The sequence below is a fragment of the Pipra filicauda genome, unplaced genomic scaffold (assembly GCF_003945595.2).
Source record: "Pipra filicauda isolate LSUMZ 115617 unplaced genomic scaffold, ASM394559v2 scaffold266_size1643727_pilon, whole genome shotgun sequence".
Taxonomy (NCBI): Eukaryota; Metazoa; Chordata; class Aves; order Passeriformes; family Pipridae; genus Pipra; species Pipra filicauda.
Window position 1 is genome coordinate 1433349 of NW_024104383.1, and position 23806 is coordinate 1457154.

Consider the following 23806-nt stretch of genomic DNA (forward strand, 5'->3'; position numbering starts at 1 on the left):
TCCCCTCACTGCCTCTCACACACTCACCCAGGCACTGTTTAGCTGAGCTGAAGGTTTGACCCGTGGAATTTTCCCCGTTCAAATCCCCCCCGATCCCAGCTGGAATCCTTGGCAGATGTGGGGATTTGTGCACAACAAGATGGTTGCTAGGCAGGGCTGGGCAGCGATGGATTTATTGAGTTTGGACTCACTTCCCACCCGTGCTTCCCTTGCAGTCCAGCTGCCTGTGGGAAGGGTGGGATGTTTGGAGCTGTGATGTTTGAGTCAGAGATGATCCCAACTCCTTTGGTGCAGAACCGGTCTGGGCGGCCTGCACCTTCTTTGGGAACCAGACAGTGGGAAGCCCAGCCTTCCACTGGTCCAGAGCTGCCTCCTTGACCAGGAGTCCTGGGAACCTCAGGCATGAAGTTCCTGGCTCTGCAGAAGCTCCTTTGTGCTGTGCCTGGTTCTGCCCTGAACATGTGCTTGCAGGATTTGAGGAGGAGGCTCATCTGCACAAGCAGAGGATGAGGATGAATCCAGGCGCAGCCAGGGCTGTCTCCGTGTCCCAGCGAGGTCCCTGAGCTCCATGCAGTGTCCCTGCCCCTGGGAATGTGCTTCAGAGCCTCTTGTCCCCCTTGGCTGGCAGGTCCCGGGGCAGTCCCGCAGCGGGCGGCCAAGGATCCAGGCCGGAGCGCATGATGGGAATGATGAGATCATCCATGTTTGGCATCACCAAAACCTTCTGAAAGAGGGACCCAGAGGAACAAGTCAGTGGGTTTGAACACCACTCCCCTGCCTGGGAACACTGCCTGGAGGTGGCTTGGCAGGAGCCACGCTCAGGTCAGAGCCCAGAGCTATGAACAGGTCCTGGGCTCCCACCCCCTCAGCAGCAGCCCCAGGGGGTTCCCAGCTCTGGATATTGGGGTGAGGACAAGCAGGAACAGTTTTTCTTGGCCCTATGGCTTCATGGGTGTTCACAGCAAAGGGCAGGGACCAGCACTTTGAAATCATCCAAATGGGCAGCTCTTTGGGGGGCCCTATCTGTGGGGATATTTCTGCTCTTTGACCAGAGGTCTCAAAGGTGAGAGGCTGAAAACAGACCCTTGTGATGGCAAATCTCCAAAGCATCCCCAGACCAGAGCAGATGGGTGGATTCAGCCCTGCTGGGGGGTGCATGCCTGGGACTGGCTGACAGCCTGAGTGCCCCCTGCTTGTGACAGGGCTGCAAAAGGGAGGAAATCACTTTTCCTCAAGCACTGTCGTGCTCAGAGCACCAGCCCTGGAGCTGCTTATTTGATTTCTCTCTCTTGACTGTCCAAAGCTGGACAGTGCAGACCAGATGTTGGCTTTCTGTAGAGACAACTGGCCCAAAATGAGGTTGATTATCCCCGATGGCAGGGTTTGCTAAGCTCTTTAGCAGCCCAGGCACCTGAAACTCGTGCTGCAGCTTCTTCTCGATCCACTCGGTGACGTGCAGGAACGTCACCTCCCGCTCGCCCAGCTTGGGACACACCTTCAGCTCCAGCTGGGGCGGCACTCGGAAGCTGTACCTGTGGGGGGGAAGGAGAGAGGCAGAAAGCACCACACCTCGAAGATGTGGCACGGCCCAGGCGGTCCCACTGCTGGGTTTTAGGGAGCAGGTGGCGGCTCACTGTCCCCAGATCCTGCCTTGGCCTGGGTGCAGACTCAGAGAAATGAGCCTGAGGTCAGTGAGTTCCCTTGGGAGAACAGCCCCGGGCTGCTGTTGCCCCAGGTGATCCCAAAGCCCTGGAGCTGGCTCCTTGGAGCCACAGGGAGCAAGGGGAGCTGGAAGGAGGATGTGCATGCGGGGGGAAGGAGAGCTGGTACCAGACTCGGTCCGTCGGTGGCGGGGGGATGTTCACAGCCAAGGTTCCTGCCAGCTCCTGCACCTCCACCGTCAGCAGCAGGGGCGTGTTGGAAACCTCTTCGATCTTCTTCTTGATGAACTCGTTTTCTGTGGCCTTCTGGAAGTACTTGGACTTGGCGATCTTATCCACAAAGCGCAGGATCTTCCGGCTTGTGCTGTTGCCGCTGACGTGGCTGAAGCGAGGGGAGCCCCAGCTCAGCACAGGGTGAGACCCAGGGCCTTGCGGGGTTTCAGGGTCCCCCATCCCTCTGCCAGGGCATCTCACAGGGACAGGGTCCCCTCTGAAGGGCTGCCACCATGTGCTGTGTGCCCTCCCAGGGACATCGTCCCCATGCCCCCCATGCTGGTGTAGCACTTCACCAGCACCTCCCCGTGCCCCTCGTGGCACAGACCCCCAACACCCCCTTACCCCTCGGTGCCCGGCGGGGGGACCCGCTCCCCCGGGGCTCCCACGGGCTCTGCAGCAGTGACATCCTCTTCCTCGGAGGAGCCGGCGCTGGAGGACTCGGCATCGCTGTCTGCCAGCAGGATCAGCCGGGGCCTGGCCCTGCGAGCCCCGAGGAGCATCACGGGGGTGCCCTGGGCCAGCAGCCCCTCGGCTCGCTCAGGCAGGAGGAGGAGGAGGATGAAGCCAGTCATGCACAGCCTCCTTACCCCTCCGTGCCTGCCTCTGCCGGGCCACTCTCCTCTGCAGTGCTCTCCTTCCCCAGCTTGCTGAGGTTCATCTTTGTCTCCAGCGTCATCTGCAACGAGCCGCTGTAGGTGACCTCCATGTCCACCCAGAGCCCTGCCAGGGAGAGGGACAGGGTGAGAGCAGGTCAGCACCACGGGGGCAGAGCTGCTTGTGCACCTGCCAAAACTTCTGTGCTTCAGGTACCAGGCTGGCACCTCAGTGAAGCTGCAGTGGAGCCAGCCCTGGGATCCCTGTGGGACTCTTACCTCGCTCATTTATGGTGGGGTTGGAGGCACTGAGGACCAAGGGGATGGATGTGCCCATGTCCAGCTCTGTCAGCGTCAGCTCATTCATGAAATACGGGAGCTGATGGAGGGAAACCCCGCAGGGACGGTCACTGCAGCCTGGCACCTGCTGTGGGGCCTTGGGGACGGGGCTCCCCCGGCTGCTGGGATGTTCCTGCCTCTCACCTTGATCTTGCTCAACTTCTTCTGGATCTTGTTGGACACTTGCTCTGCCCAGTACTGCTCCCGGAGGAAGTCCCAGAAGATGCGCCCCACCAGCGCATTCATCCAGGCCATGCCAGCCTCGCCGTGCCCGCCCGTGTCCTCGCCAAGCTGTGGGGGGACAGGAACCGTGGGGCCCTGGAGGGAGGTGGCCCCCTGAGCAGTGGGACCTGCTGCCCGGGTGTTCCCCTGCCCCAGGGCTTGGCTGCTCCGACCGCGGTGCCGGGAGGGAGGGGATGAAGCACAGCCTGGCAGTGGCTCCATGCAGGGTCCATCAGTCCCGCTCCCAGTGCCAGGTTTGTCCCACTCACCTTGGTGGGTGTGGGGCTGCCCAGAGCTCTGTGAGAGGGGCTCTGGTCTGGGCTGGGTGCTCCCTGTGCTGGCACGAATCGGGCCATGTAGGTGTTGTAATCCAGGTAAATCTCTTCCACACTTCCCAACAGATCCTTGGGTGGGACAGCAGAGGAAATGTCCTCGGTGCTCCCTCCGCTGCTGCTGCCACTGCTCTGCGGAGCCGGTCCCACGCCTGGGGACACGGAATCCAAGGGTCACTCAGGTTGGAAAAACCCTCTCATGTCATCAAGTCCAGCCATTCCCCCAGCACTGCCAAGACCACCACTAGACCATGTCCCCAAGTGCCACATCCACATGGCTTTTAAATCCCCCCATGCCCATTGCTGTCCACAAGGGCACATGTGCATCTCCCACCCGGATGGGTCCTGGCACAGAGCAGAGGCCACGATGGCCACACCTCACCTGCCCTGGTGTCACCGTGGCTGCTGGGTGTCCCACGGGAGGCTTGCACGAGGTGCTGGTACCACTCCTCCTTCTCCCGCCCCGTCCTCCCAAACAGGTACAGGCACCTCTCCCTGCTGTCCCCTGGGATGTCCTGCCCAGACAGTGGCACCTTCTTTGTCCCCTCATCCCCCTGCAGCTCCGTGTCATGCTCCTCGCTGCTCCTGCCCTCCTCGGGGAGGAGGACACAGATGGGGTATTTCTTGTTCCATGTCCGCTTTCGGGCCAGGCTGGGGGGGCACAGGAAGACCTGTGGCACCGAGAGCGGGGGTGAGGCCGGGCCAGGCGTGGGTGAGTAGGAGAGTCTCCCGTGGGAGAGTCCTGGGCACCGCCAGACTCACCTTGGCGTCAGTCAGGTCGTAGCAGCGGTGGCTGACGAAGGGAGTGTCGAGGATTTCCTCCTCGAAGGTGGCTCTGCGTGGGATGTTGCTCTTGGGGTAGGACAGCTTGAGGGTGGCCCCATCCAGCACGGCGAGCACCGAGTGCGTGAGCGAGGGGTGGAAAAGCTCGGGGTCGTAGACGTGCAGCTGGTTCATCCAGCCCTGGAGGAGGGAGAGGGAGCCGGAGCTTCCCACTGTGCCGTGGGGGCAGCAGCCTGTACCCACCACGGGCACCTCCAACCCTGGGATCCCCTCCAGCCCCCCACCACAGGCCACCCCCCTCCTACCTGGAGGTGGAGGGTTTCCCGGGGCTCCCCCGGGAGCAGCCTGGGGCGGAGGCGGCCCCAGGACCCCCGTGTGGCCGGCGGAGCCTTCGGCATGAGGAGGAGGATGGCGAGGAAGCCCAGCAGCAGCCCGCAGAGCAGCCCCACGCAGAGGCCGGCGGCGTAGGGCGGCAGGGGCAGGACCAAGTAGCCGTAGGCGAGGAGGGCGATGGAGGCGAGGGCTCTGCCCGGCACTGCGCCCCCGGAACGTGCCGGCGGCGGCTCCTCGGGGGGCGGGAGCGGGGGCTCCGCATCCCGCTGTGCCACCTCCACCACCTGGATCACGTCCCCGTAGGAGCAGATCTCGTAGCGGCAGTTCAGGGTGGGCTCCCAGGGGGTCCAGTCCCGCACCCGGCGTCCCCCGGCCCCGCGGCCCCCCGGTGTCCCGGGGCTGCCCCCCGGCTCCTTCGCCCGGGACGGGGGGCTGCTCTCCTCGGCCATGAGGCGGCTGAGCCGGCTCAGGGGCTCCTGCACGGCCTCCGACAGCCGCCTCCGCGTGTCCTCCAGCCTGGCCTCGCGCAGCCGGAGCAGGGCGGCCCGGCTCTCCGACGGGGAGATGCTGGGCGAGGACGGAGCCGTGCGGGACTTGGCGGGGCTCAGCCGGGGCTGGGGGGCCCGCGGGAGGTCGGCCAGGAGCATCCTCCCGAGCTGGGGCGAGGGGGGACGCTTTGTGTCCCCGTCCGTGGTGGGGAGGAGCCCGCCGGTGTCCTCCCTGGTGCCGGCAGGATGGGGTGTGAGTCCATCGGTGTCCCCACGCCGAGGTGAGCCCGGGGACGGTGCCAGGGCTGGAGAGGCGTCGGCCGCCGCCGCAGCCTGGTCTGCCATCGCTCGCATCGCCGACGGCGCTGCGGGGGAACAGAGGGGTCGGCTCAGCCCCGGGAGAGCTCAGGGCACAGCACGGGCCTGTCCCAGCCCTGCCTTCCCCACCAGCACTGCCCCGAGCCCCGAGCAGGAGCGGGCTGACCCCGGGGACCCCGCTGCTACGGGCTGGGTGCCTTCCAGCCTATCTTGGGATGCACTTGGGGCACACAGCTTGTGGCTCTCCCTGGGCTTCCCGGCAGGGATGGAATGGAGGAGGCACCGTGGTAAGATTGAGCTCAGTGATGGGGTGTGGGGAACCGCTTGTCTAAGGAGGATAAACCCCAGGCAGGCAATTAGCAATGAGGCTTCTGAGAACCCAAAACCACCAGCCAGGTCTGCAGCCTGGTGAGGAGGATTTTCCTGCATCAGGACACTCTGTTGGTCCCAGTGCAAGTGCTGGGGCTGCAAGGAGGGATGCCAGGCCAGCAGGCAGGACTCCCTGACTCCTCTGAAGGTTTCTGGCATAACCAACAGTGGTTTGGCTCCCTCTTCATGCACTGCACAAACCCGAAATGGAACCAGTCCGAGCTCTGGTCCCAGTGCAGTGTGGGGATGCTCCGCAGGTCGGGAATCTCTGGTTTTACTGGAGGGGCACAAAAGTTTCCCTGACAAAGTTTCTGTAGCCTTGAGGGTGTCCTTGGCCATGGCAAAGTGCTGTCCTGTCCCCAGCAGCCACCATGATCCCTCACTGCTGCGCTCCTGCCAAAGCCAAGGGCTGACCCACTCCCAAGCTGTGCCCCCTCCGTGATTCTGGGAAGGAGGATGGACCTGCAGGTTGGGCTCTGCAGAGCCAGCTCCCAGCAGGTTCGAGGGGTGCTCAGCCTCTTCCCCTCATGGCATCCCTGCTGCAGGAGCAGGGATGCCATCCCAGGAACCCTGGGGCTGCCTCACACCCGCCGCCCTGGATCTTCAAAGCTCCTCAGTGCCAGGAATTAATTACAGGCTGTGCCGCAGCTGCCTCCAGCCCCCTTTATATAATCTCACGTTCCTCGGCTCTTGCTTTGCTTCTGATTTACAGGAGCCACTTGTTAACCCCAGATCATCCATGGGTGATTGCCCCCGTGGTCCCAGCACCTGGCAGAGACCCCGGCTGGGGGGCTGGTGCCATCCAGCCTGTGGGCAGGGCTGTGGCAGCACTGGCACCAACAGCACCCCCGGCAGACAGAGCAGTCCAGGGCATCCGGCAAAGCACCGAAGCAGCCAAACAAGGAGAGAGCAGAGGAAAATGAGTGATGGAGCTGGGCCTGAGAGGGGAGTTAGTCTAGTGGAAAGTGTCTCTGCCCATGGCAGGGTTTGAACTGGATGGCCTTTAAGGTCACTTCCAACCCAAACCATTCCATGATTCTATGATTTCAAGGGATCCCTTCCCTGATCCTGCAGGGCCCTGTTCACCCCCCACCCAAGCACAGAAGCCAGGACACCCCTTGCCCCTCATCATGCAGGTTTCCCAGTGGCCCTGTGCCACAGCCACCCCCAGTATCCCCAGTTCTGCCCATCAGCCTTGGCTGTTCCTACCAGAACGCCCCAGGGCTGGTCCTTGGCGGGTCCTGCCTGGCCACTGCTCCCTGTCCCTGCTGGGTCAGGGGGACACCAGCTCTCCTGTTCTGGGCTTGGAGCTCCCCTCTGCCGTTCCCGTCTCTCTGCTCTCACTGCTCCCCTACTCGTGGGTTTTAAAAGCTAAAAAAAAAAAGAGAAAAAAAAAAAGTCTGTTTCCTGAGAGACCATTAGCACGGTGGAAGACAGAGATAATAATAGCCTGGGTTTGTATGGGAATTCTCCTCTGGCAGGGATGGTGAGTACTGCAGGGGCTACGCTGCTGCAACAGCCACCTCTGGGGAGGGGGTGCTGGGGATGGACCCCACTGGGTGCCATGGCTGGACCACCAGCACCCCGAGATGGAGGGTCCACGCTGTGCAGCCCTGGGGGAGGCTTTGCTGCTGGCTCAGGCTTCAGAAGGCAAATGCTGAGTGCAGAGGTGCCCCAGCACAAACCCACCTCCCAGCCCGGAGCTCATCCCCAGCCTGTGCCTGCACAGGATAGAGGGAATCTTTTTGCTCTTTACAGGATAAATTGAATAGGAGAGTCCTGGCAAGTGCTTTCATCAAGTGCTGGGCTCAGCTGGGTGGTGGAGTGATGGGGATGATGGTGGCTTTGGAGGCTCCAGCAAACAGCTCTCAGGGGGTGTCCCCCCAGCCCTGGTGGTACCTGGAAAGAATCAGTGCTGTGTTGGATGTTCCATTGAGGAGCAGTTCTTGGGACATCCAGTCCAGGGTTTCTATGCAGGGCAGGGACACAAGACCTCCAGTGACTGGGTCCCCCCTCGCTGCAGTTGGAAACACCAAAGCCATCAGCAAGTGTCTCCACTGGATTCCAGCTCCAAATTTCTGCTCCTCGCTCCCAGATCTGGTTCATGTTCAGGGCTTGGATTCAACAGAGAAAAGCTGTGGCCCAGCTTGGGCTGGTGTCTCGGAGTGTCTCCCCCTGGCCCAGCATGGCACGGGAGGATGCTCCCTGTAACTCGCTCCCAAGCGGGCACTGCCTGGCTGGCATTTGCTGTTTGTCAAATCAGGGAGAGTTAACTGAAACATTAACTTCCCTCAGCCCTCAGGTTAATTAGGTGACGGTAGCACTGCTCTGCTGGGCTTTCCTCGCCCAGACAAAGGAGCTGGAAATCCCTCTCCAATTATCTCCACAAAGCACAGGCACAGAACCCAGCTGTGACACTGCCCCTGGAGTGCTCCGTGTTATCCCGAGATCAAGGAGCGCTGGGCTCTCTCTGCAGCCTCGGGATGTCACTTCAGGCAATGGCCCAGGCAGTGCAGGATCCCAGCTCTGTCCTTGCCTCCCACTTCCACGTTATGTTGCTCTTTCTCAGGGGTTTTACAGGTGGATACTGGAGTGGATTTCATGCTGCGGGGGGAGTGAGGAGCCAGGTGGGCTTTGGCACCGCTGGAATGGCTCCAGTGGGATTCTGAGATGAAGCCAGCCCCAGGACCCATTCCCAAAGCCTCTCCACCACTCTGCGTCCCAGAGCTTGAGCCCAGCTCTGCCTCTCCATGGCTTTGCTTCACTCTCATGTCTCAGCCATTCCCATCCTCTGCTCATGGTTCCCAAGACCTTCACATCCCTCATGGGAACACCCAGCCCTGGGGAAGGATCCAGCCAGTTCCCACACCCATCACATTCGCACCGGCAGAGCTTCTCCATGGGAATTTGGGTGAGCAGCAGATATTGGATGGACGATGCTGCTCAGACCCAGGGCCTGGCGGCTGCTGCGGCTCCTTCCACCAGCTGGAAATCCACGCCCTGAAGGTGTGCAGGGCCCTGGAGTCTATTTGGAGCTTTTCCTGACATCCTACTCCTCTGATCTCGGTGGATCTTACGGGAGGTGCTTTCAGCACATCGCATCACCCTCTCTCCGTGCAGTGGCACGGCGCATTCCCGGCTCCCTGTGCCCCACGGGGCAGCGGCAGAGCCCCTTCCTCCCCCTGCCCGGGCTCCTGCCACGAGTCATCAATCCCCGGGGCTGGAGCGGGAGCTCAGCCGGCCCGAGATGAAGCCTGACCTAATTCAAAGCGGCAGCACCCAGCGGGCAGGAGTCCCGCCGGCGCCGGCCCCTCGCGGGGGTCCCGCAGCCCCCGGGGGAGCTCCCGGCCCAGGGACACGTCCGTTGGCATCAGGGAATGGGGATCCGTCCGAGCGCGTCACTGTGGCTGCAGGGCAGCAGGGACAGACCTCGGCTCGTGCCCAAAGGGCGCCAAAATTTTTCCTCTTGCGCCAAGAAGGTGCCATTTCCATGAGAGCCCAAGCCCGGGGACTCATCCGAGAGTCCCTGGATAGACTAGGGAGGAAGGGACTTGTAGTGCTGGTTTTTGGAAGGAGAAAGGAGCTGCAGCAGCTCATCCTCGCCAGAACCTGCCAAGGTTCACCTTCAAAGCCCTCACCTTGCCACACGCCGGGCTGCTGCCTCCGCCTCTCCGGGACCCCCCGTGCCCGCAGGGACCTCGGTCAGTCCCCGCATCCCCCTGTGGGAGGGTCCCCACGGGTCACCCCGGCTCTGCGCTCCCGGCGTGGCGGGGCTGGGGGTCCCCGCTGAGCCTGTGCCAGCACCCATCCCCGGAGCCTCGGGGGTACCTGGGGGGACCCCCGGTCCCGACCACCGCCAACCCACCATCCTGCTGGGGAAACTGGGGCTGCCCCGGCCCCGCCGCCCGCCCCGGCCCCGCAGCGCCGGTACCTGCGGCAGGAGGGGGGGCTGGGGGGCCCCGGGGGAGGGTCGGTCGGTCCCGGTGATGGAGAAGGACGAGCAATGCTGAGGAGTCGGACCGGTCCCAGTGCCGGGGGAGGATAACGGGGGGGTCAATCCCGGTGCCGGGGGGGACCGGACCTTGTGCCGGGGAAGAAGAGCCGGTGCCGGTGCCAGCGACAGTGACGGTGCCGGCGGCGGTGCCGGCGCTGATGGAGGCCGGCCAGTCCCGGTGCCGGGATCCAAGGACTGATGTCGGTGCCGGGATAGCAGGGCCGGAGCTGGAGTCGATGCGGGTGCCGGTACCGGGGGTGAAGAGCTGGTGCCGCTGCCGGGTGCGGGTGCCCAATGCGGGGTGCGGGTGCCCGGTGCGGGTGCCCGGTGCCCGGTGCGGATGCCCAGTGCCGGGCTGGCGCCCGCCCCGCTCCCGCCGGCGGGGCCGGAGCATCCGCAGCACCGAGTGCCGGCTCCGCGCCCCGCCCCGCGCCCCCCGCCCCGCCCCGCGCCCCCCGCCCGCGCCCCCGGGGCTCCCCCTGCGCGTCCCTCCCGCACCAGCGGGGGCTGCGGGGCCCGGGCCGGGGGTCCCCGAGGTGGGGGGTGCGAGAGGAGCCCCCCCGGTACCAGGACCCCCCCGGTGCCGGCGGCCCCAGCGCCCCCCGCGGGGTCGGGGCGGGCCCGGGGCGGGGCCCGGCGGAAGGGGCGCGGCCGGGCGGGCGGAACGGGCCGGGGGAGCGGGCGCAGCCATGTCCTTCTGCTCCTTCCTGGGGGGAGAGGTGTTCAAGGACCACTTCCAGCCGGGTGAGCGGCCCCCGGGCATGGGGGCGGGGGGATCCCCCCGCGGGGAGGGCGGGGGGTGTCACTCGGGGAGGCAGAGCCGCCCGGGGTGAGGGTTTTTGGGAGGGGGGTTGGGAATGGGGGTGTCCTTTAGCGGAGCATCCTCCACTCGTGCGGACCGCGCTGGGGGTCCCCGCTCTGGGGTCAGTGCTGGGGGATCCCTCCGATGGGGAGGGGGGGTCGATCCCTGCAGGGGCTTCCTGGGGGGATCCTGTCCTGCGGGGACCCCCATGGGGAAAGCGGTTCTGCCCCCTTCACACCCCTGCCTTGCCCTGGGGGGGGTCTCTGGGGGTCCGGCGGCAGCAGCAACTGGCACCGACCCACGCGGGCAAAGTCCCACGCGGGTGTCCCGTGTCACCGCGCTCACGTGTCACCCCCGCTGTCCCCCGCACTGACCACTCTGCTGCCCCCTCCCCAGGCATCTACGTGTGTGCCAAGTGTGGCCATGAGCTGTTCTCCAGCCGGGCCAAGTACGAGCAAAGTCCCCTTCACCGAGACCCTGCGCCCGGGGACAGCGTCACGTGTCACCCCCGCTGTCCCCCGCACTGACCACTCTGCTGCCCCCTCCCCAGGCATCTACGTGTGTGCCAAGTGTGGCCATGAGCTGTTCTCCAGCCGGGCCAAGTACGAGCACTCCTCGCCCTGGCCGGCCTTCACCGAGACCCTGCGCGGGGACAGCGTGGCCAAGCGGGAGGAGCGCCCGGGGGCTCTCAAGGTGCCCGTCCCCAAACCCTCGCGATGCAGCGACAAAACAGCCGCGGGCTCGTCTCCCGAGAGCCCGGGCCGAGAGAGCCCGACTGCTGCCAACCCTCTCCTTACTCTTCCAGGTCACTTGTGGCAAGTGCGGCAACGGGCTGGGCCACGAATTCCTCAATGATGGGCCCAAGCGGGGCCAGTCCCGCTTCTGAATATTCAGCAGCTCGCTGAAGTTCCTCCCAAAAGGTACCAGCGGTGGCTTGGCAGCTGCTCCAGCCCGTGCAGTGATTTTTGGGGAGCTGCTGATAGCCCGGGCAGGGTGTGCACTGCGCTGCTTTCGGCAGGGCGGCTCTGGCTGTGCTGATAAGCCAAGGAGCTGCTTAGGAGCCCTGAATCAATCTCAGGCCGCTCAGCTGGAGGCTCCCCGGCCTCCCCCTGGAGGAGCTGGGTGTGACTGGAGCTCCTGGATGTGACCACGGGTCTCTGTGGGTCTGAGGGGCAGCTGAGTGTGGGGGGTTTCTGCTGGGGGAGCAAAGTGAGGGCAGGGAGCTCCTGTGGTGGGGCCGGGGGGAGGTTGCTGTCACTTCTTGGGAAAGTTATAGAATCCTGGAATGGTGAGGATTGCAAAGGAGCTGAAAGTTCATCTCATTCCAACCCCCTGCCACAGGCAGGGACACCTCCCACTAGCCCAGGTTGCTCCAAGCCCCGTCCAACCTGGCCTTGGACACTTCCAGGGATCCAGGGGCAGCCACAGCTTCTCTGGGCAACCTGTGCCAGGGCCTGCCCACCCTCACAGGGAAGAATTTCTTCGTAATATCCAATCTAAATTTCCCCTCTGTCAGTTTGAACCCATTCCCTCATGTCCTGTCCCTCCATGCCCTTGTGGAAAGTCCCTCTGCAGCCTCTCGTAGGCCCTTTAGGTACTGGAAGGAAGTTGGGTGGGAGTTGTGAGTATTGCAGCCCTGTGGGTAGGGAGCAGGGCTGTGGGAAGGGCAGGCCTTCTTCCCATTGCTGATTGTGCTGTTTGCTTCCTCCAAGGCAGAAAAAGGCTTCAGGAGGCCAAATTTTGAGCAGCACCCTGGGCACGAGCTGCTGTGCTGCTTGTTGGACTGGGATGGTTGTGAAATGCTGTGCAGCAAAACACCCATATAAAAAGGGCTGGTGGTTCTGGAGGCAGAAACACGAGCCCTGATTGTTCCTCCCCCTCTTTTAGGTAAAGCTGACAACGACCTGAAGGAGAAGTAAGCGAGCTGCTCCCCCTGGCACTCTGTCCTGGGCTGATCCTGCCTTCACACCATCCCAGCAAGGGGCACTGTGGCAGGAGGAACCCTAAGGAAGCTCCTGGTTTCCCTGACTCAGTTCCCTGCTGGTTGTCACTGGTTCACCCCTCATTTCCCTGGCACTGTTCCCTCCTGGTTTCCTTGTCTGGTTCCCTCCTGGTTTCCTTGTCTGGTTCCCTCCTGGTTTCCCTGTCACTGTTCCCTCCTGGTTTCCCTGTCACTGTTCCCTCCTGGTTTCCCTGCCTGGTTCCCTCCTGGTTTTCCTGGTCCAGTTCCCCCTCGGGGCTGTTCTGACTTGGGATCCCGGGAGGCCCCTGGGGGAGGTGAGGGGAAAATGGGGTTGATGAAGCTCTGTGCTGCTGGGTGGAGGGTTGTGTGACCTGAGGGTGTTTCACAGGAATTGGGATGATGCAAACCCCACAGTTCTTCATTTTCCCCACCCTTCCCCTCTCCAACCCTGTCTGTGCTCCCCAGCATCCTCCCCTCTGCCAGGAGCAGAGTCCTTTGGGTTTTGCCCATCCAAGGAGCGGCTGTGCCTGCACTCCTGCCTCTGCTGAGCTCTGGGGAGGGTTTGCTGCTGACTCCAGCCGAGCCAGGACACTCTGCAGAGCAGAGCCAGGCACTGATGCAATCCAGAGTCGCTGTGCTGGCCCTGCCAGGGAGTCACGCTGGATTAGCCGGGGTCAGAGTCTGGGTTAATCCCTGGTGCTATTCTGGGCTGGGATCATGGTATGAACTGCCCTATATAAACCCTCCCAGGGTGCTGGGGCAGCGATGTTTTGTGATCCCACTGGGCAGCATCCAGGTGTTTTCCCCCTCTGCCCACCTTGCACACAGTAGAGACGGCTCTAGATCCGTGTCCTCGGTTCTGCCTTGGCCTTACACCAGATTTATCACTGTGCAATAAACTCCAGTGGCACTCAGGTTCCTCCTGGCTGTGCCCTGGTGGGAGGGAGGCCGGGGTTGGGCTCTCCTGGCTTCAGGCTTCAGGAACCACGTCTGTGCTGCCTCAGTGCTCCCAAGGGCTGTCACACTGAGCTCTCCTTAACTCAGCACCTGATTCGTGGCCTTCCCTCCCTGTCCCAGAAACCAAATCCTCCTCTGGAATCAATGCACAAGGGTTTTTGAAGATGGGAAAAGCTCTGCCCTGGGGGGTTTTGGGGCTGCGCTGTCGGCGCTGTTCCGGTGCAGCTGCACTCAGGGACACGCTGGGGGGGTTCCTCTCCCTGTGTTTTGCCTCAATCCCACGGTTCTGAGGGCACCAGTAAAAGTTTGACACACCAGTTAAATACCTGGAGCTCACTGCTGGTCTCGTACCTCCTTCCATGCTGAAAATAAAGCACTGATTCACTGTGTTGGAGTGTTCAACACCCTGGGAGTGGCATCCTGGTGCATCTGCTCGGGGGTTGCAGGGATGGGGAGGCTGAGGGGGTGTGGTGGCTTTACCCTGAATTTGTTCCCGTTACCCCAGGTTTTGCCATGGGAAAGGGGGATGCTGATGCACTGGAGGTCTCTGGGCGTTCCCAGGGTCAAAGCTTTACTGGGGAATGTCTCCTTTTTGCTCCTCTTAGCACTTTTGCCCAAATGAAGCTGGTTTTAGCTCGTTTCACACTGTGTTCTTGGTTCCTCCTGGGCTGGCAGGATCATATGGGCAGAGGGAGCTGAGCTTTAGCAGCGTCTCACCAGAATTTCCCCACACAAATCCACCTGGGAGATCCCTCTCTGCCTTGCGAGGGGCTCTTCACCCCATTAGAGCTGGAAACCAGGTTCCTGGAGCCTGGATTCTTGAGCTGGGCTTTGCCAGACTGCAGTTCCCTCCTCCGAGGGGGTGAAGTCTGCTCTGGAACATGAGAGCCAGCTCCACATCCCCCTCCACTGCCCTCACCTCGGGTTCATCTCTGCTCACCAGGCTCCAGTCTGAGGGTTCAAGCTGCTTTTTGACCAATTGATTCTTGGATCTTTAGGATATTGGGGAGAAACTCTTCCCTAGGAGGGTGGGGAGGCCCTGGCACAGGTTGCCCAGAGAGGCTGTGGCTGCCCCATCCCTGCAAGTGTCCAAGGCCAGGTTGGACAAGGCTTGGAGCAACCTGGGCTGGTGGAAGGTGTCCCTGCCCATGGCAGGGGGTGGGACTGGATGGGCTTTAAGGTCCCTTCCAACCCAAACCATTCCAGGATTGCCCTGGACTGGTGACCTCCAGGTGAGCCCTGGAGCACAGAGGTGTGTGGAAGGAAGGGATTTTTGGAGTGGTTTCCCGTGAGGTGCTGCAGTGATGAGACAGCAGAGGTTCCTCTCACTCCTGCTCTGTCCAGCAGCTCGTGCCGCGGGGGATCCAGCCGGGATTCCACACCGCCTTGCAGTTCATGGATGCAGGCACGGGAGGGTGCCAGTGCCTTTCCTAACCCTGCTCCAGGCGCCGCAGGGAGGGAAGGAGGACGCTGGTGAGGGATCCTGTGCATCCACCCGTGCAGCAACGAGAAGGAAAATTATCCGGAGCCAAAACCCCTCAGGATGGTTTCAGTAGAGATGGGACATTTTCCTGGAAATCTGGCTGGAGATGGGATTTTAGCAGCGATATTAAAGACCTGAGGCTGGAGGGCTCCAGGCAGCTCCTGGTGCTGAGGACGAAGGAGATGATGCAGCAGGGAATATTCCATCCCGTCCTGTTTTGGCAGGGATATTAAAGACATGAGAGTGGACAGTTCCAGGCAGCACCTGGTGCTGAGGATTCAGGATGCAATCCTGCAGGACAGATCCCATCCCAGCTCCCTGAGCACCCACAGCCACCCCGTGCACCCACAGGGTCCTTCACCCTCCCCAGACCACTGTGGGTACCCAGGGCACTCAGAAACCTGCTCTTCCCTCCCTCCACGGCCCAGGCATTCCCTCTGCCATCTCCATCCTCAGTCAATTATTGCACTAATGACAATTCTGCCTTTAACGAGAGGATTTTGCTTAGCTGGGAGCAGCTCAGCTCCAACACACAAATTGAATTACGTTTCCAGGCTGACACAAACTTCCCTGGTTGTTTGGAAAATCATTAATTTCCTCCCCCGTAGCCTCCAGCTGACCTTCCCTTTTGGGTTTTGCCATTTTTTTATCCACATGCCACGCAGGGGACCTGCCCCTGACCCTCCTCGGGATGGCTCCAGCCCCTGGCATGGCAGCCAGAGCCCGCCAGCAGTTAGATTAATGCTCCTCATAAAGAGGACAAGCCCCACAGAAATTATGTTATGCAAGGGAAAAGCAAATGGCCCGGAGGCGCTCGAAAGCTCTAATTACTGCTATTCCTTGGAGCCAGTGCCCGGCTGCTCCTGCTCCTGCTTTCACCTGGAATTCTCACTCCTGTTTCCTGGCCTCCCAGGGGTGGCTCCTTCTTTGATATTTGTGTAATTTCATTTCATTTGATCCACAGTTTTCCCCCCTCCAGCTGTGCCCAGTGACACACCAAGGGCAGGAGGAGGCACCTGGCTGTGAACAGTCCAGGTGACCCCAAAGCCCAAACCCCAAAAGCCCAAGACCCCAAAGCAGCGTTTTGGGGGGTTATACATTGGGATATCCCTTGGGACAGGGAGCACAGCCTGATTTGGGGTGCTCTGGAACAGTCAGTCCTGGTAAATGGGTGTTTTCATCCCAAACTCTGCTGGGTCCCATCCCAGTCACGGGCTCTGGAGCATCAGTTTGCTTAAAAGGGGTTATTTGGGTTCCTTTGGGGGATGTGAAAATGCACATTTTGTTAATTACAGAAAATAAAGTGATGGCAATTAGAAAGAAAATCCCACCCCCCCATGATTTCCTGGCAGTGTGGGGGCTGTCAGGAGGAGAGGTGACTCTCCATCACCTCTCCCGCTCCATCCCGGCGACCTCACCTGTCCCAGGGCATTTCCAGCAAAAGCTGGAGAAAATGAAAGGCTTATTATACTTCATTCACCAACAATAACTTCATCTTTCCCTATCCCAGCTCTCCCTGAGCTGCCACTCGCTGGGCACTCGCCGATCCCATTCCCGAGGTTTGGTTAATCCCACTGAACCTCCTGGAGCCACGAGGTGGGGAAATTTGGTTTTGGTTTGTGGTGTGTGTTAATTAGGGAGATAATGATTGGAAACATCCAGAGTGAGTCTGAGCATGCCAGAAAAATATTTAGCCCGAGGAAAATTTTAATCTTTTCTTTTTTTTTTTTCCTCTTCCCTTCCCCTGCTGTTGAGCTCTGACTTTTTAAGGCAATTAGTGAGGGTTTAGTTGTTAATCAGTCATAAGTAGATGCTCGCTTTGGGGTCTTATCTCACGGTCCCAAGTGAGCATCACTTCTAATCAGGAGCTTCATTTTTGAGGTGGGAAATACCTGTCCCAGCCTGGCGCAGGCGTGGCCCTGTGCTGCACCAGCACCTGGCAGGGGAGCTTTACATTGGATAGTAGGAATATTTGTTCATGGAAAGGGTTGTAAAGCATGAGAGCAGGCTGCCCAGGGCAGTGCTGGAGTCCCTGTAAGTGTTCAAAGAATGTGGGGATGTGGCACTTGAGGACATGCTTTATTGGTGCTGGTGGATGGTTGGACTTGATGATTTTAAAGGTCCTGTGGGGATGCCACAGCACTCCTGCCCTCCCCATGCTCCAGTGGGGAGCTGGGTGAACCATCCCAAAACACACCACTCTGGGGAAAGGGGCCACCAGGGAAGGATGCTCCGGGCTGTGCCACATCGTTCCAGTCCAGTGCCAACATCAGACCAGCACTGCCAGCATCGGCCTGGCCCTGTGAACATCGGTCCAGCCTCATACCAGCACCATCCCAGCCCTGTCAGGATCATCCCAGCCCTGCCAGCACCATCCCAGCCCTGCCAGCACCATCCCAGCCCTGTCAGGATCATCCCAGCCCTGCCAGCACTGGTCCAGCCCCGTGAGCATGAGTCCAGTCCCGTGCCAGCATCAATGCAGACCTGAGAGCACCGGTCCAGCCCTGCACCTACACCAATCCAGCCTTCCCAGCGTTGGTCCAGCCCTGTGCCAGCATCATCCCAACCCTGGACCAGCGTTATTCCATCCCTCCCAGCATCCACCTGGCCCAGTGGCTGCTCCTGTGGGCACCCCACCGTGCCATGGCCCCAAACCCCCCGTGCTGGAGGGCGATGCCCGGCCAGGGCTCTCTCCCCACCATCCTCCTGCCGTGTGCTTTAGAACAATACACTTTACTGTCTGCAATAATGATTTGTTGCTTGTAAAACCACCGTGATTAACTACAGTTTAGCCTCCTGGTTTCATGTCTTATCATGTTTCATCTCACACAAAAGACATTTACAGTCTATTTTCAACTTCAAAGCAAATGCTTCTTGCGTGAGCATTAAGGCAGAGGCAAATATTTAAGCAGAACCTGTATGGAATTAGTGTCTCTTGATGTTCCCTGCTGAGTGAGGATGGATGGCTGCCCCAAAAGGCAGGTTTTTCCTATTGTTTTATGCACCAGTGATTAATATTTCGTGTTCCCACTGTAATAGATTTGCTGGCTGGCACTGGCCTGCCCCGACAGTGCTTTCTTCATGTCTTACGTGTCCAGCTTTTGTGCACTTGGATATAGGGAGTGTGACTCTTGGCAAGGTCCTCTGGGCTTATTGAAGCCTCCTGCCTGGGTTTTTGAATTAACTTCATCTTGATGGGTGGAATGTTCTCCTTCCCCACTGAAACCTCTGTCCTGACACTTCATGGTGCTCTGCTCCAGCCTGGCCCCCTTTGCTGCCCCAGCTTTTGGGTGGGTGCTGTTCCCTCTCTCCCTGGCTGTGCTCCCACTGGAACAGGGGTAGAGAGGATGGCACTTCAGGGACTGGATCCTTCAGGAGATGAGGCTGGATCCTGCCCTACAGAGATGTGGGATATGAACTGAGGAGAGAAGCTGCTCCCACCCCTGGTACCACCCTCTGCCATCACCACCCAGCACTGCCCGTGGGTTTCTGCTTCCCAGCTCTGGAGGAGGAACCACAGCATTTGCACTGGACTCACCAGCACTTCCACACCACAAATCCCCAAAAACCCACCAAATTCCCATCCAGCCTTGTCAGGGCAGGATGAAAACAGCCCAGGACCAAATTCCAGTGCTTTAAAGCCGAGAACACTCTGGTGAGTGTTTGTCTGAACATTAAGTATAATAAAGCCAGGAACTATAAGGGACTGCTCTGCTTATCATCCAGCCTGGAGTTAACCTGATTCAATTAGCATGAACAGTAAATACAGCTCATTTGAATTCAGATGGAGGGGTTGTTGTGGCTTGATCCTTTAATTTCAGGAGTAGGGAAGCTGTGGGAAGGCTGCCAAGGATTTCTGCAGAACCTACATTCCCTCCAGGACTGGGTGCTCAGAGGTCACCTCTGAGGAGCTGGTGTGTTTGGGGTGAGCTGAGGGGCTTCCTGGAGCACCCGGGAGGATCCAAGGATTTTGAACTGCACCATTCTTAGATGGAAAATGAAGACTGGAAAGTGGTGGAGTCTATTTAAAGAGGAAAAGCTGCGCTCGGAAGCGATGCTGGGGCCATGTGTCTGCAGGGCTGTGCTCATTCCTCCCAGATTATTTTAAATTCGAGCATCTTTCCTGCATCACAGTCTATCTTTGTTCCCCTCTGACGTCTTGAGTAGGGGCTGGGATTTTATGGCCGGGGCTGTTCCTGCCAGCAGCGCCTCAGCTCTGCTGAAAATCGACTTCTCTGAGCTTTCAAACCAATCTCACAGGCACCAGATCCAAAGTAAGGGTTCAAACCAGTTAATCTCAGATTAATTTAAGCTGCTGGCTCTGGCGGGTGAAGCACCAAGGCTCTGGCAGGGAGGTAACACGGGCAGGAGGTGCTGCCTCTCCCAGCCACATCCCATGTCCACCCGTCCATCCATCTGTCCAGCTGGGGGGACATGGATCCACACAGCTCCCTGTCACCTGTCTGGACATGCTAACCCTGGATAATGGGACTAAAATAGGGTGGTGTGCTCTTTTCCTGGGAATTCTCGCTCGAAGGGAGCGGGGTCTGTGGGTTCAAGTTTGCCCAAGGGTGTGGGGCTGGGTCGGAAGCCAGTGAAATGTTTTCCATCATCTCTCCTGACATTCCCACATAACTTAGGTTGCACTTAATTAAAATAGCTTGTTTAAGGGATGGCTCCTAAGATGCAAGACTGGAGACTGCCCACCTTTCCTGCTCAGCCCACACACAGCAGGATGTGGGGGGACCAGTGGGACCGGCTGCCTGTGCCGCTCCGGTGGGAAGGGCATGGAGGGATTGTGGATTTGGCACTCAAAGAGCTTTTGAACCCCCTGGATCGCTCAGTCCCCAGGGAATGTGACCCTCCTCATCCCCCAGTCCCTCCATGAAGTGAGGTACAGACCAGTAGCCCCCACGGAGCTGGTCCAGGCTGTCCCATCACCCTGTGGTGCTGTGGGATGGGAGTGGGAGGAAATCAGCAGGGATAACCCTGGAGTGTTCCTTGTTTCGGAGGGATTCACTGGGAGCTGGGCTCTCTGTGAGGGGCAAACACCAGGCCAATGCCTCCACCTCAATGGGGGTTAAAGGGGGAATGAGGAGAGGCTGTAATTTGTCAATACACCTGAAGGGCGGATCATCCCTTCAGTTATAGCTGCTCATGTGTGTGAGTCACCCAAATATGTGAGGTATTTGTTTAATTTCTCCATTTGGGGCCAGCACCCCTCTCCTGATGCTTATCAAAGTGTCCTGATGCTTATCAAACCTGTGGCTTGGATGTGGGCTCCAGGGAGGAATTGTGCTCCTGTGTTAATCCAAGGCACTGCTTAAATCTTCAAAACTGGGCCCAAAAGGAGCCTCTGCGTGGGCTTGTGCCAGTCACTGCTGGAGCAGGGCTGGTTGTACCCAGTGCTGGGCAGGATCTGAGTTTCTGCTTTGCATGACAGCGGGGTGGGGGGTATTTTGGATCCTGACATCCCAGGGAGGTGGGAGCACCCAAAGGTAGCTGTGACCACCCTGAGCTCAGCTTCAGCCAGGCTGGGAGTGACTCCTGATGCTTCCCAGGCTGCTCCAAGCATCCTGGGGACCTGCTTGGCTGGCGCCGGGGTCCTGCTCTGCTGCTGTCCCCTCTCCCAAGGGACCCGCTGCTGAGCCGCGCTGGTGCTTCCCTGGAGAGCTCTGCCTGCGGGGCTCCAGCCCATGAGGAGGATTAAATGACTGCAAACCATAAAGGAGTCTGTAAAATTAGCGGCTAATTAGCAGCGACTGCAGGGCACATCACACCGCGGGGGCTCCCCAGCCCCAGACATTTGCATTCGCTCGTAGCCCAGAGCTACCAACGTGTAATTGCAAAATTAGGGCAAAACAAGTGATTTGTTGCTACAAATGATAAGAGGAAATGGAAACACCCTCCCGGCAGAGCTCTGGCGAGGCGGACATCAGACTCCTGGCACAACGGTCTGCGCCTCCTGGGCACCACTGGCAGGACTTGATCCAGCCGCTGGCAAAGGCGGGGCACAGCACGGACAGACGAGGGCTGGAACAGGGAATGGCGTCCCCTGCCACCAAATCTATTGTCCCCTGCTGCTGCACGGAGGGACAGGCTGGCACAGCCCCCAGAACAGGGAGGGGGATGGACCAACAAATGACCAACCAACCCAAAACGGATAATAACAATCCCATGGATTAACAAATAACCCCTGGACATGGGTTATTGTTGGTGGATTTGCTGGGTTGGGGTTTTCCCTTCCCTCTGCTCTGGTTGCAGCAGCCCTGAGCTGGGTAGCCCGCCGAGGGGAGGACTGCAAAGCATTTGCTGTAGAATCTAAAGAATTTGGAGTGAAACCCCCAAAGAAATTAAGGACAGATGGGTTAGAGGGGAAAAAAGAAACCCAAATTCCTTCTGCTGCTCGGTGCCTGCCTCCAGGGCACTGCCTCATCCCTGCCCTGGCTCTGTGCTGCCCGGGGGAGGGATGGGTGTCACCCTGCGTGCCAGGCAAGCCAGCAGAACCTCTGCCCTGGGCATGACGCTCCTGCAGCACCCAGGGCCATCCCCACTCTGCCCATGGCTGACCCTGATGGCCCTGGGGGACTCGGGGCTCCTCTGGAGAGCCCCTCGTTCCCAACCCTGGCGACGCATCAGCTCCTCGAGGGGAGCAGGAGGCACGTGGGGCGAATTAACCTCCTCTCCCCAGCCAACAGCTCCCGATGAGGCTCCGGGGCTGAGATGAACCCAGGGGCTGCCCGGGGTGTGAGTCCATCCCCACACCCGTGTTTATGTGCTGTAATCACCGGGATTAGGAGCTTTCTGCTTGGGCTGGCGCTGGAATGCTGCCGGCACCGCGTTGGCCCCAACACCTGCGTGCTGACTTCAGCACCTCAAATATTTCTGATGCAATTCCCTTTTTTCCCCCCCCTCCTAAAGCAAACTCGACGTGTTAATGGGTAGAAATGAAGCATAATTGTTCCTTTGTGTGAAATCAGTCGGTAAAATAGCAGCAGCTTGGCTGCAAAACTGGAGCTGCAAACAGGTTGGGGTGGGATCCACCTGGGCTTCGCTCCGGGACCGCCGGGAGAGCAAAACCTTCTCCTGTGGAGCTGCTGGTGGGAGGGAAATCAGTGGGCAGGGGTGGGAAATGGTGCATCTTCTCCTCTCTGAAGGTGCTGTGGATAATTGCTGTTGGATAGCGCTGGTTTTACCAGGGGGTATTTGCTGTGTTCCCGTGTGCCAAGCTGAGGTAATCGACATCCAGATGAAGCCAACACTGGCACTGTCGTGGCCAGGGAGGAGGAGGAGGCAGAGTGTGTGCGGATGCAGCACTCCAGATGCAAACAATAAGGCCAACGGATCTTGATTTCATCTGTCAAGTAATTGGGCTGGAAGTCTGTGATGCTAATGACTCCACATCAAGCGGCTCAGCACTCAGATGTGACCCATCCCGTGCCGGGGGGCGGGGTGGGGGCTGCAGCCCGCGGTGGCCGTGATGAATATCCCCCAGATGTGATCCCACAGGGGAGCCCCGACCCACATGTGTGTTATTAATGATGCCGAAGATCTGAGGTTAAAAATGACCACGGGGTGTTCACGTGAGCCCCGGGGTGGTGGGTCCTGTGGGCTGGTCCTGCTGTGGGGGGTGGTGGGAGAGGGGCTGGGGGGGTCTGGCAGCCCTGGGTGTTCTGGGGAGCCAGAGGATGCTCCAAGGAGCTCCAGCAGTTGTGAGAGGTAAAGGTGGGGATGACAGGAGGGAGAGGGATGCCCTGGGAGGCACATCGGGGCAGAGCCAGCAGGCTCGTCCCAGCTGTCCCTGTTCAGGGGGTGGTGGGCAGCTGGTCCCTGCATCTAAGGCTCTGACAGCCTTTGGCTTGCTGTCTCCAAAGCTCCCCAGCCTCATCCTGGCAGCTGGGATGCAGAAGCCTGGCTGTGGCTACATGACACCCTCAGCATGAGGAGGTGCCTGGAAAACTCACTGGTCCCCTGTGCTGGGCTGCTCCAGTCCCCTCCGGCATTGCCCTGGGGACTCCAACCCTGCTGCAGGAGGGACCTGTGGCACAGCCAGGGGTCTATCTGGGCTCCATCCCCAAGGTACAATCCTAAAACCTGTTCCCAGCATTTTGGATTCATGGGGGCTCTTGTTTTTGTCTGTGCTCCCAAGCTGGGTCTGGTGATGGGTGAGACCCAAGGTGGGGACATCCATCCATCCCCACAGCCCTGTACCCCCCTCCACGGTCCTGTGCTCCCTCCAGTGAGGGCTGTTGGGCTTTTCCCTTCTCCAGGGGGCTCTGAGGATGTATCCATGAAGATCCCATGGGAGCAGGGGCTGTTGCTGTTGGGATGTGTTTGGCAGGAGCTGGAGGAACAGGCAGAGGGTCCCGTGTGGATGAACCAGGGCTGGCGTTGGGGGCTTCTGCTCCAGCTGACTCCACTGGGAAGTGACAGGAGAGTCTTGGAGCACCAGCACCCAAGTGCTTGGATGACCAGAGGCGTGGGATGCACCAGGAGGCTGCGCTGGTCCGAAGTCCCTGGGGTGGCTCTCCCGGGCTGAGGAGCCTCAGGTTACGGGCGGCTCCGCTCCCGTCTCCGTCTGCCCCGGCTGTGGCAGAGCCCTGGTGATGAGCCTGAAAGCTCCTGTCATCAGCCCCGCTCCAGACAATCCCTGGCTCCTTCCCGCAGCCCCGGCAAGCACTGACCTGCCTTTTGGGGAGGGGCTGGGGCTCGGGGGTCACACAGCACATGTGGGGCCTCTGCTATGGGAACCAGATGCCAACATCCCCGGGAAAGGGGATCCTCAGCACCACGAGGCTTTTGCCTCTAAATGGGGCTTTTCCCCCCGGAGCTTTCCCCGTGGATGTGAGCTGGGAGGGGTCTGGGCACCGGGAGGCAGATCCCAAAGCTCCGA

General features: G+C 60.0%; 2 protein-coding genes across 2 annotated transcripts; one reads left to right on the forward strand and one right to left on the reverse strand.

The window, feature by feature from the left end:
- Positions 1-155: 155 nt before the first annotated feature.
- Positions 156-10131, reverse strand: LOC113995727 (testis-expressed protein 2-like). Its single transcript, XM_039382367.1, has 12 exons — positions 9646-10131; positions 4512-5392; positions 4186-4386; positions 3806-4094; positions 3361-3575; positions 3014-3160; positions 2810-2909; positions 2525-2657; positions 2280-2417; positions 1831-2043; positions 1412-1532; positions 156-724 (listed from the first exon to the last, which is right to left on the reverse strand). Exons 1-12 carry the CDS (start codon positions 10100-10102, stop codon positions 599-601), a joined length of 3021 nt encoding a protein of 1006 aa, XP_039238301.1. The 5' UTR covers positions 10103-10131; the 3' UTR covers positions 156-598.
- Positions 10132-10362: 231 nt separating this feature from the next.
- Positions 10363-13834, forward strand: MSRB1 (methionine sulfoxide reductase B1). The gene is made up of 4 exons (XM_027736194.2): positions 10363-10452; positions 11061-11203; positions 11316-11430; positions 12398-13834. The coding sequence occupies exons 1-4, from the start codon at positions 10398-10400 to the stop codon at positions 12427-12429; spliced, it is 345 nt and encodes a 114-aa protein (XP_027591995.1). The 5' UTR covers positions 10363-10397; the 3' UTR covers positions 12430-13834.
- The last annotated feature ends 9972 nt before the right edge of the window (positions 13835-23806 follow it).

Coding starts and splice junctions, on each gene's coding strand:
- LOC113995727 (XM_039382367.1), bottom strand. CDS start 10,102: ATGCTCCGGCCCCGCCGGCGGGAGCGGGGCGGGCGCCAGCCCGGCACT. Junction 4,095..4,185: donor ACGACCTGACTGACGCCAAG/GTGAGTCTGGCG, acceptor TCGGTGCCACAG/GTCTTCCTGTGCCCCCCCAG. Junction 1,533..1,830: donor CCACCGACGGACCGAGTCTG/GTACCAGCTCTC, acceptor TCCCCCCCACAG/GTACAGCTTCCGAGTGCCGC.